This window comes from Apteryx mantelli, chromosome 13 (genome assembly GCF_036417845.1).
Source record: "Apteryx mantelli isolate bAptMan1 chromosome 13, bAptMan1.hap1, whole genome shotgun sequence".
Classification (NCBI taxonomy): domain Eukaryota; kingdom Metazoa; phylum Chordata; class Aves; order Apterygiformes; family Apterygidae; genus Apteryx; species Apteryx mantelli.
The window spans coordinates 11659744-11672384 of NC_089990.1; the positions used below are offsets into that span (position 1 = coordinate 11659744).

Genomic DNA, 12641 nt, shown 5'->3' on the forward strand with positions numbered 1-12641 from the left:
ATATAGTGTGTTCATACCCTGTAGGCTGTAATTTTTACAGGGGCTTGAAAGTAGGTTTCTAAAGTTAATGTGGTTTAGGCACATGCACGTTTTTCAAAACACTAGACCAGAAGTGGTTCTTTGATCTTCTTTTGATCATTCTAACTTGAGATTTGACTTCACGTACCACCTGAGATAAGCACAAAACCCAGCCTGGTGCTCCCTGAGAGTTTGAGTTTTCTTTATCACATAAAGCATGTAAAGCATGGTATTGCCAGGGGTGGTGGTTACTCCCTTCACAGATCTGTTCTTCCAGGGCCTCATGATTTCTGTAGTTTCTCAGGTGGTGTTGCCTTATCTTACAGTCCAGTACAGGCTCAAGGTATGAGTCAGAGATGTAACGGGATGAGTCAGATATGTAACGGGACAGCAGGAAGGAGAGGAAGTGCTGTTCTTCTTAACCATCAAAAGGCAAAAGTTCAAACAATTGGCTTTATTCCAAGGTAATAAGTAAAAGAGGCACCAAGAGGAAGCCCAGATGTTCACTGAAATAGCCCTTTCTCTGTATAACCTTTACTGAGAAAATGAACTAAGAAATTTTGTTATTGTTTTGGTAATAATTAGTTTAAAGTTAACTTTTAGTTCTTGGCCAATTTATATAATTCATAAATAATTAATATTGCCAATGAAACTACAGTAATTGCTACTGTTAAACTTCATTTTGTGAAACTGCCCTAGGGTTGAGCCTGTGTTTTCCCTTCATATTGTTATAGTGGTGAATGTATATTTTGCATTTGATTTGATAACGGAGACATAGAAAGGTAGCAGTTCAAGATTTCTCCTATAGGAAACATCAGTCATTAGCAATATTTTGCAAAACATGAAATGGATTAACTTCTTTGTGATTCTATTAATAGCAAACTCACAGAGCTAAAATGTAATACAGTTCAGCAAGTCACTAGACTTTAACAATATTACAGTTGTTTGTATTGCACCAGGCTGTGGATCTGAGGTTAAGGTTTCTGTAGAAAATATGTTAACATCCTGCTCGCTAAATAGAATAGTGTAATTTGTAAAGTTGTTATTTAGATCTCTGTTTCTTTTTTCTGTTTATAACTTACAAAAATGCTATCAAATTATTAAAAAAAAAAAAAATGTCCATAGTAAATTACTACAGAGTCCAAAGTGTAAAAAAGAAAGTACTTTGGGGCATTTCACTTATTTTGTTGGTCTACATGTCATTCTGAAACTGGTTGCAGCTGTGAAAATCAAATGATAAAAACTGGCATGCATTTATAACATTTAACTTTTAACTACAAACCTGAAAATAAGTATATGCAGTACTGAAAAAAGGTACACATACTGTTGCAGTCATGAAAAAGTGAAAAGCTTTCTAACTGAAATTTTATGTTAAGGATCGATAAGCTTTAGCTAACACTTTTTAAAAGTTCATTAATGCTTTTGGTTTTATTTCCCTCCTCTCTAAAAATTTTTCAGCCTCCTAGCTCTTATCCAAAAATGGGGTACAGGATTCTAAAATGACAGTAAAAGTGTCTTGAGGTATTTCAAGTATTAATTTTTTTTCTTCTGATTTGTAAAGTTGAACTGAACAGGTTTCTGTAACACAAACAAATTTCCAAACTCACCTTTAGTGGCATCCATACCTCCTACAGCATAAAGTGCACCTACTGTAGACTTTCTAGGCTTAGTTCGAGGACTCTGCATCATGGACCGTCTTTCTGGTAGGAGGTGGTACTTCATAGCCTCCATAAGAAGTTTCTGACACTCTAGGTCATCTGCAAACATTGGACTATTTTCTAGATCGGCTAGTAACTAAGAAATGAAAAGTAATGGTGTTATTTATATTTAGATCTTTAAAAGTTGTAGGCAGTCTAGTAATTAAAACATTTGTAGCTAGAAACATTTATTTTCAGTTCACTTCTCACCTTAGGTTTGCTCTGTTTTCTTTTAATGCAAGTGAAACAACATAAAGGTAAGAAAAAAGTCTTTAAATATTATCTCTTTGCTTTATTTTTTCTGAAAAGTTGGTTCTAACCTTTAGAAAAGGTTAAAATTACAAACATGGTATTGTTCTTTTTGAAGTTGAATGCAAATCTCCTTTTGACGTGAGTATAAGCAAATCTAATACCTAATACTGGATGTCTCTGCTAATATCAGAATATATTAAATAAAGTGTGTGTTTAAAATGAAATGTGTCCAACATTTTGACACAACCCAAAATTGTGTACTTGCTACTTCATTCATAGAGATCCACCAAGCAGTTTTAGTGTCCTGACAATGTTGCTATTGGTGTAAGCATTTCAGATGGGATACACAGATCTTGTATCACACAGATATGACAATGTCAGCTTACTGTAAACTGTATATCTGTCTCTGGAAATATCTGTATCTGATGAAGTGTCTCTTTCAATGGTAAAGAGCATGTAATGCCAATAGTCAGAACGGTCAGGAATAATCTAGATAATGCTCTTTTTGTCTACTTTTATGGTGATAAAGACATGTTTTTTAAGTATTGTGCCTCATACATCCTGCAGTTTGGTAAGACTAAATAAATGTCTTTACATAGTATCTAAGTTGCTGTGGTATTAGAGGAAAAAATGCTACCCAACAAAGAAACACTCTGCACTTTTGAGACTCTGTTAAACTGATATTTTTATAGAAGTAATTCTGATCCCAGTAACTACGTTATCATTGTGGGATTTTTTTTAATTCATTTTTACAAATAATAAACATACTTACTACACAGTTTACAATATAATTTTTAAAAAGCCCCAAACCAGAACTTTTGTGAAGAAATTTGTTCTCTACCTAAATGGTGCTTGAGGGAAGCATATCTGTTAGTAGTCCAGTTCCCTGTTAACCATTCACTTTCATACCTGGGGCGGAAGTAGAGGCAGTCTAATATAAGAGAGAAGCATGCCTAGGTCTCGTTGCCTGTTTTGCAAATCATGCCTCACCCACATCATTAACGCCTGGAATATGGCTTCTTCATCTGGAACATTGATGTCATCACTAGACAGGAGCTTTGCAATTTCATTAGCAGGAAGTAAAAGAAATTCCTGGTTTTTTATTACTTCTGTGAAATGTTCCTGGAAAGAAAAAGGTTTCAATCCATTCATGATTTTCACACCTTGAAATAACATTTTCTTAGATAACATAGGTTTTTCTGCATTTCTGTTCCATTCTAGAGGATAGGGAAAAGCCATACATATTCTAAAGATTACTGAATATAATCTGGCTGGCTTCTTCATTTATTCAAGCATAAACCTGAAAGGTTTAGAGAAAAACTATTAAAAGAGAAAGAAATATTTTTAAATGGAAAATACAAATGAGATTCCAATGGCATATCATGCAGAGCATTTCTGAGATTGTCCATTAACCTTTCTTATCTGGTGTACAGAGACAATTTAGAGTTAGGTGCTATAAGTAGTTCACTCTTCTTTAAAAATAGTACATGTTCTTTAATGGAAGTACTACTTTTATTTAAACTCTTACTCACTGATGCCAAGGATTTGCAGTAACAGAGAATGTCTGCAGTCCAGAGTGGGCCCATGGACATTCCCCGGTAAATGGGTGGGTGTTATTTGCCTGGCTTAACATATAGAATTTTAGACTTCTACTTAGTCTCAGATTTTGATATCCGAAGTAGCAGCAGACTGACTTTAGTCTATCCCTAGACTTTCCTTCCAACTGACAGCTCCTCGGCTCCTTCCAAAAGCTCTCACTTTTCTGTGAGCATGGATACCACAGGAACTCACCAAAGGATCACACACAGGATTTTTTTCCGTTTATATTCAAGAGCTTTTAAGAAAATTACAAATATTTAAACAGCTCTGTCATACATCTTTTAAGTGACAAACACGAAGATTTGGGTTGGCCTAAAACCTCATGGGAGTCACCTTTCTACATCAGTACTAAGTAAAGTGTTGCAGTGATCCAGCCTTGATACATTGCCACAGAGCACAGGAAATAACGTAGTCATTTGTGTAGTCAAAATTTTCAGGGCAGTGCATTCAAGCACAGATATGGAAAGTTTCAGAGGAAAAAGTGGGGAAGGAATGCAGAAAAGATCTCATTCGCAGAAGTCTATGACCTGATAAGTCTAGTACTTGCAGGCAGGATTCAGGATTGAAAATGGTTTTCCAAGAAATGCTTTGGAATATCTTAAAATTTTGTTTCAAAGAAGTAGAACTACAACTGATTTTTGTACTTTCCCAAACTGTATATAAAATTACTAACAAGGTAGACTAGTATTGTGTTGATTAGTAAGAGTGGCTACAAGAAAACAATAATGGTGAATTTACTGTTCACTATCAGAGCTTTTTAAAGATTATTTTACATTGTCTGCTTAGTAAATGCTTGCGGCTTAGGACAATTAGCTACAATTATTTCCTGTTTTTGTGAGTACTGAACACAAAAAATGAACTATTTGTCCTTGTCTAATTGCTGTTCAAGTTAGTGTATTTGATGTTAATAACAGCACCTTTCATTTATTAATTTAGAGGTAAATATTTCATACATCTGATTTATAGCTTTCCCATAGAAACTAATAAAATAAAAATCTCCATCACACAGTGAATCCTTGTGTGACTTACACAAGTTTGTGTAAAGCTTCACTGTCTGTTTCAATACTGTGAGAACGGTTCTCTTGGCTGATCTGGGAATGGTGAACTGCAAAGCATTCTGCTTTATTTTCTCCTTCCCTAGACTGAGGCAGGCTATACTGGGCAAAGGAAGACTGGGAACAAGTGATTCATAATTCTCTGTCTGGCTTTACATCACCTGAGATTTACTACCGTGTGGGAAATCCCATCTACCATTTAAGGGAGATTTTTGTTGTTCTTTGTTGCCTTAGTATTGCAGTACTGAAGAACTATGATCGTCTTCTCATTAACCTACTTGCAGGTGTATTTGTCAGTATGTCGTGTCTCAGGGATTTGCCGCTAGCAGTTTTGTCCATCAGTATGATCTTAAGACTGCAGCATAATAGAAAAACAATTTGAAGATATAAAGTATATCCTAAGAATGCCAAGTGGACATTCAAATGAACTGTATAAATTGTGCTATGATCAGATTCCACAGTCTTAAACAAATTAGATTCAAACCCTGGAATTCTTTCACAATAATTATGCCAAGTATTGACTGTATGTCTCCACTATCAGTAGCAGAAAATATAGCAAGGGAAATTAAGCTCACTTTGCTAACGGTATTTCTAACAGTACTTTTTGGCAATATTAAGGTATGCTTCCTTGCGCTAGTAATTCCAAAGGAAAAAAATTTCATTAACAAAGCTGTTTTTATAATTTATTTGCAAAGCAATGTATTTAGGGATGTATGTCTGTATTTGAAATATTAATTTCCATCTACATACCAGAAAGTAATATATCTTACTTGAAAACCAGATTGAAATAGGGCAGATGAAGACATTTTAGTAGCTGATATTTGTATTACTTGTTTTCAGCAGTCTCTTAACTTTCCGTGGCTCTTTTCAAGAGTACCATGGATATAAATATAGAAGTGATGGAAGGTGATGTTAATTTTGCTCCGTAATGTACATCCTGCTTTAATATTTTCTGACATCCAGAGAATAGGAACAGGAAGGCCAATCCACATTTAGTTACAAATATAGCTCAAGATGTTTATCAGAACAGGCTTTATCTGCATGAAAAGATACTAGGCAGGAAACTGTTAATACTTTGCATCAATGACTAAAGTAATTGAATGGGAAGGTCGCCAGTGTGTTTGTTTTTATTGAATGGATGTGTTGTTTATAGTTGATTATCTTCTGAAAATGTTTAAACTACTAGTTCATTTGTATGGTCTCTATATTTACAATATAACTTTATAGTTGTTCCCCTAAGGTGCACATTTTCAAGTGGTTGAGCTTGACATGAAACAAAACAGAATGTTTTATTTATCCTGTTCCACAACACGTGTGTGTATGCATTGTTATGAGCTCTTATTCTCTAAAGTCTTTTGAAAAAACAGTTCAGGAATTTAAAAGAAATGGCTTTAAAGTTATTTCAAAGAGGTATAGATTTCCTTTTCTTTGTCTAAGTTGTCAGTAGCTGAAAACTTGGTGGACAGTTTTACAATGTGCAAGCTCCTGCTCTTTCATTGCAACATCATCACTCTGTTGCATGCAAGACACAGGAGTTGGTTCTAGAGGTGGAAGTGCTCCTACTTGTTTTCAGGAAGGCTAGCATAGAGACATGTATATTTGACAATGTTTTTAAAGGTCCAATTTGCATTTATATGTGACACAAAGATATGGCTTTCATTTAAAAAATAGTCAAAATCTAATTCTTGGGGAAGAAGGGTGGAGAGTTCAAATGGCTAAAAAATCTAACCAAAGAAGTCCTTTCATTGTTTAATGTCAATAATCACATTACTTTATCTGTTTTGTGGAAGTCTGGACTGTGAATTTTAAAGCATGGTTAAAGCTAATGTCTGCTTGGGCTGATGACACTGGGAGAAAAGAGACAATAAGAGGGAAAGCTCCTGTTATTGGTCCAGAGTGTAAAACTGTATGGAGCAGGAAGGACGATACTATACAGAGCCTGCGTGAACCTCTATCTTAAATGCCCATTGGCAAACTTTAAAATATAAAAGGAATCTAGACTGCCACCAAACAAACCATTCGTTAGTATGACAGGCAGGAGCACAGACAGTGCCCTCAATCTGCACATGGCCCTCGTTTACTTCAGCATGTGGCAGTGTGCACTCTATTGCCACAATTCTCTCGGTGTTATGAAGCCTCTAAACCACTTTTGACATACTGCACTTATATAAAGTATAAAGCTGCCATGTGTCTCCTCACAAGTGGCTCTTTTTATATCTATTTAGCTGTAGCAGTTGCTATTCTTTTTGTGTTTAAAGTTGTTATAGCACATCTTGTTGCCCTGAATATTTATCCCTTGATTTGGTTTCACAGCAAGCTCTCTTGCTTCTCTGTTTCCCACGCTCTGAATATTCATTTCTTGCTTTGAGCCAGAGGAGGATTATGCTCAAGTCAGAGATGTGCTTCTTTTCAATATTTCAAATCTTTCCTATACATTCTTTATTTTGGCTGTTTTTTTGTGCACCTCACCTTAAAATCAGATTTAGAATTTTCTTTGTGTTGAATCAAAACCAGCAAGAACGAGCCATTGATGGTTTTTTTTTGACGTTAGTCAGTTTAAGGCCCCATTACATTTTTTGGAAGAAATGTGTACAGATCATACTGCATATCTAAGTTCAATACTATTCCCCTTCTACATGGCAAAATTTCAAAAGAGGAAAAAACAGAACTGAATATTTGGTTTTCTAGTGTTCTTTTCTCTGCTTCCAATACTTTAATATCAGTCACAGTTCTTAAATTTCCCCTTGGAGAATGAGCTGGGCACATATGTCCCAGGGTTACAGATTGTGCAGATCCCCCACTGCCAGCGCATGACAAACACACACGGTATCAGTCTGGGGAGCGCAGCAGTCATGAGCCCAGCTCAGCTGACTCTGCTTCACTAAAGCCCAGATGTTTTCCAGGAGAGTATTTACACCTGCTGTTAGCATTATAATTTCAAAGCAGTTAGATTATTTATCTTACCATAGTGTATGTATGTGCCACCTTCAGGAGCTCTGTACAGCCCTGAGCATCTCCGAAAGAGCGAATCCCGAGGCAGTTTGAAGGATGGAGCTGCTTCATCAGGAAGTTACAACATACCTCAATGACCTGAGAGAGCTGGAGAAGACAAGCTGCAGCTAGCAAACTTTCTATAGTGTCTTCCTTTAACTCTAGAATACCTATGCAGTTTGTACAGAGAAAAAATACAAGTTTTCAGTCATTATCTTTGTATCTGTATTTACTTGAAATCTTCCCACTCCCCAATGTTTTTCTCCTCTAAAAAAAATGCAAAGAATGTTCCTGTGCTCCAGAAATTCATTTTCCTTTTTTGATGAAGGATTCTTTAAATAGATTTTTTTAACAGGCTTACATGTTTGGTAGATTTTGAATATAATGATTAGAACATCTTTTATTGGAACTCAGATACTGTTAGATCTGATTTTGCTTAGAAAAGTGAAATAAGGAGAAAGGTATGATTAGGTGAAAACCTTTCACAGAAATCATATGTGAATTTAAAATATATATCATAAATTTCTATTACGCACAAGAAGTTCGGTATCAAAAGCTAGGAAATGCTAACAGTCAGTGTACACAGGAAACCTGATTTCGTCCATCTTCTCTACTTATCCATCTAAATTTTTAATGAAATAATTATAAGATGTGAGAACTTCATAATGTTCATTGGATAGACTAGAAGGTGTTCATTTAATGAGATCTGCCATCTTAGTTGTTCAGTGTATAGCTTAATTCCCCAGCTGATACACAGCATTTAAATCCTTTTCTGAAAAAAGAACTGTGATTTTTTATTTTATGAATGCATTTTACAAGTAGGTTCATCATCACAATACCCAATTGCCTCAGAAGCATTAATTTCTTTTCCAGCTTCCTCTGTGAACAGATGATATACACCATCTCCATTTAACAGATGGGGAATCATGATATTGAGAGATTACAGTCAAAATTGTCATCAGAGTAGCACTCTAAGAGGTTTCTTGTCCAAAGTTCACTTCTGATTTATTTCCATGGAATATGTAAACAATTCTCAAAGTTATAGCTCTTATCTCCTCTGAAAGTCACGCTTGTATTTCATTACCCAGAAAATAGTAGCACCCACTTAAGAGGCTTGGTTACTACCCCATGAAAACCTGTGACAGAGACAGTGGGAAAATTCAGTTTTCCAGAGTTCAGCAGTCTTAACTTAGAACAATCCCATTTGCTTCATACCTTATATAAACAAACTGAAAGAATAGAAATTTAGTCAAGCAGGATGATTTTGACATACATGCAGATAATAAGTAGCCCACCACCCAGCTTCTTTGTGCTTGTACTAATCCATTTCCTCGGGTAATATATGCTAATTCAGTGCAATAATATCACCTCTTTACAGATGTTATGCAGCCTCAAGCCTGTGATTATCCCCTTGTTTGTACCCACAAACATAAGAGGAGTCTATTTGGTGTGTAGAAACTTCTGTTTCCAATCTGATTTGCAGATTGCTTGTCTTTCTGGAGATTTATCTCTTTACGCAGTAGACTAGATTTCTGAAGTGCCTTACTTAGCAAGTGAAGGAAATCTATTTTTCACGTTTTTGCTAATAGCAATATAGTAAATATATTGGGTCTTTGATTTTCTTTGAATTTTTTTTTAATACTAACACCTTTTAAATTACTATAAAGACATAAATAGATACCTATGATACTTCTTCCAACCTCTCTGTCTCAATATGGGTGTTGTGGAGAGTTATTTCATTCAAAAGCAAGCAAGCAAGCAATGCCTTGCATGGGACATCAGATGGTGAAAGAACTAGGGAATGTTATTGTTATTAGACATTAAATGAGCGGATAGAACAGTTTACCTAGCAAATGTTCATAAATTCAGAAGGTTGTTATTCTGGTCAGTTAGGAGTTGTTACATTCTGGAGGAGTAATTCTCTCCTTTCGAGATGTGGGCATTTTTTGCAGAACTACATAGTTTGGTGGCAGGAAGGGAGTTTCTCTTTTACTTTCCTGGCTGGAGTAGCTGCCATCTGGATAGAGTGTCTTGCCAAACACCAGAACCTGCAGGCTTCCAGAATCTGCACAGGTTTGAATGATCTGGGTATTTTTAATTGCAATATATACTAACATAACAGCTATGTTCTACAGCATTTTTCTCTGCTCATTATAGAGCAGCTGAAAGGCATTTTGGAGTTCTCTGATTTGGTCTTTTTGGCTATTGGTTCAAGCATTAAGCAATCCAGCAAGCACAGGGGTAAACTTTGAAAATGGAAGAAAAGAAATTAGGGAAAAAATATAGACATTATTTTTTGGTATTAAAATAAAATATTTTAATTTCATTAGGATAAAATCTCTGTAATTTTTAAAGAGAACTAATAAACACATCTAAAATGTGGTGGCACTTTCTCATCCTAAAAGTTGTTCTATTCTTAGGTGTGATCATATTCCTGCCACCCAGCCAAACCATTTCTATGGCTATTCATGACAGGATGGTTCATAATACCCTTCTCTCTTTCAATACACACAGTGAGCAACCAGCAAAATATCATCTTCTCTCATTTAAATTGCTAAAATAATTTTTATCTAGTTAGAGGAAGATGATGTCCTAATAATGGATTTATATGTTTATATTTCTGTATATCTTCTGCAATAAGTTATGTGAACATCAGGTATCTGTTATTATCTGCCTTCAAAATAAGGATTATTTTATCAGAACATATTTATTAAGTAATATTTATTCATCATCTTTAGAGAAAGGTATGCATTAAATATGCATGATCTATGCCTATATTTAAGAAATGTATGGAATGTATGAAATGGAAGAAGTGAAAATTATGTACGCATTTAATAGTTTTTTATCTTCCTTAACAAAACAAATGTAGTTTAGGGAGGAAGAATTACCTGTGTAGGCATAGCGCACCAAAGCTTTCAGCGCATCTGGGTCTACACCCTCCATTTTGATCTCTTCTTGTTTTGCTTCACGCACATCATTAGTAAACATTGCAGCAAAATAATCAGACACTGCACTGAGGACCAACCTTGAAATAGAAGCATTTTAGGAGGAATGCAAATTACTTCATAATCTCAATAGCAAGCATGAAATTCAGTATTATTATATAATAAATTGTGTGTGTAAAAGAAACATTATCTTTAGTATAGGACTTAAATCTTACAGTAGTGAGTAATAAAGTTAAAAGGGTAATTAGTAATCTAATTTTCAGAGTGCTTGTTTGTGCAGTTTTGCTTCACTGCTGTCTATAGTTTGACAGCAGCAAGAAGAGAGGACGGGCAATATCAGTGGTTCATATTTGAGTTTCTTTCTACCTGAAATAATGAATATGAAATTCTGATCACATTACTTTATTCTGTTAGTTGATGTGCTAATTATAGTAACCATTCATTCATAGCTAGACAGGGCAAGCATAAATTATCATAGCATTTGGAAATTTCAGGCTTTGAAGCCTTGTAAACAATAATGGGAAATGTACCTGTGAGCTGGAATCTTTTGGTCTCCAGCTATGAGGAGAACGTCACACAGCTGTTTCTGCTGGAGGTAATTTTCCATTTTGCGGAAAGTTTGCTCTGCATGGTTTGTAGATTGGAAATATTCATCTGAGCCATTGGTATTCATTCCAAGTAGTGAACTGCTAGTTGTTGATAACCTGTGAGGGAAAGAGGCCGTGTAATTACTGTAGCATTATAAATTCTGATTATGCTCATCATATAATTTTTGTTCAAGTGACATAACAGAAATGATTAAAAATATCTAGCTTTTATGATCCTGGTCTTACTATGCCTTTTTCCATTTGTTTCTGTTTGTTATCTGCAAGTTTTCCTTCACAAGGTTGCATGCAAATTCTAATGTCAATGAACAACAAAATGTTATACGGAGCTGGCTCTACTGAGTTTTCTACTTCCTATCAGTTTTATGTCAACTATGCACAGATTGCATAGCACTGACTAGTCCTAAATGCAGCCTCCTGACCACGAAACACAAAAAGCAAAGCTATTCCTGTGATACTAATATCTAAAGCATCTTGTAGTATAAAGTTTTGGATGCTACAAGTCTTTAGGTCTTATTTATATTTCTGTTTTTCTTCATAGTCTCTGTGCTTTACTTTGTACTTTGAATTGCATTACCGAATAGGAATGAATTAGAAGACAGCCTGGCAAGGACCGTATAATTCCAGACAGAGTATCAAACCAAAAAGCTGATGAAATCAGCACATTATATTGCCTTCAGAATCTGAATGCAAATAATAAAGACAAACAGATTTTTCTGATTTTTCACGGAAGTGTAGAATACAAATGTATTCCTCCCACTCCATACTTCTTTTAACTATCCCAGCTATAAATACACATAAAAACTATATATATGATTTCTTTTGATGTCACTATGTTTTTTTAAAAACATCATTCCTTACTACCTTTTTAATATGGATTATGTCACAGATTTAAATCTTTTTGTTATTTTCTTATAAAAATATTTCTTATTGTCAACTGTTTTTAGTAAAGTAGTAATAAATTTGTTGATATATGTGATATCACATATCTTGAAAATGCTGCAATCTACAACACTTAATTATTAAAGAATTTTTTAGAAAAATGTTTTCTCAATTTAATATTACATATTATTAAAATGTAAAGCACCTGTTTTTCAAATTTCCAAGGCCAGCTAGGAAACAGAATCACAGAATCACAGAATCGCTGAGGTTGGAAGGGACCTCTGGAGATCATCTAGTCCAACCCCCCTGCTCAAGCAGGGTCACCTAGAGCACCTTGCACAGGATCGCATCCAGGCGCGTTTTGAATATCTCCAGAAATAGAGACTCCACAACCTCTCTGGGCAACCTGTTCCAGTGCTCTGTCACCCTCACAGTGAAAAAGTATTTCCTCATGTTCAGATGGAACTGTCTGTGTTTCAGTTTGTGCCCATTGCCTCGCGTCCTGTCGCTCGGCACCACTGAAAAGAGTCTGGTCCCATCCTCTCGACACCCTCCCTTCAGATACTTGTACACGTTAATAAGATCTCCTCTCAGCCT

General features: G+C 35.3%; 1 protein-coding gene across 1 annotated transcript in view; it reads right to left on the bottom strand.

Annotated features, from left to right (window-relative positions):
- The window catches only part of KLHL4 (kelch like family member 4), a 52948-nt gene that overhangs the window by 11380 nt on the left and 28927 nt on the right, over positions 1-12641 (bottom strand). The window contains exons 2-6 of the mRNA XM_013946354.2: positions 11088-11261; positions 10501-10637; positions 7586-7782; positions 2877-3089; positions 1626-1812 (exon numbers count right to left, since the gene is read on the bottom strand). Coding sequence (XP_013801808.1) covers positions 1626-1812; positions 2877-3089; positions 7586-7782; positions 10501-10637; positions 11088-11261 — 908 coding nt within the window. The remainder of the gene's footprint in view (positions 1-1625; positions 1813-2876; positions 3090-7585; positions 7783-10500; positions 10638-11087; positions 11262-12641) is intronic.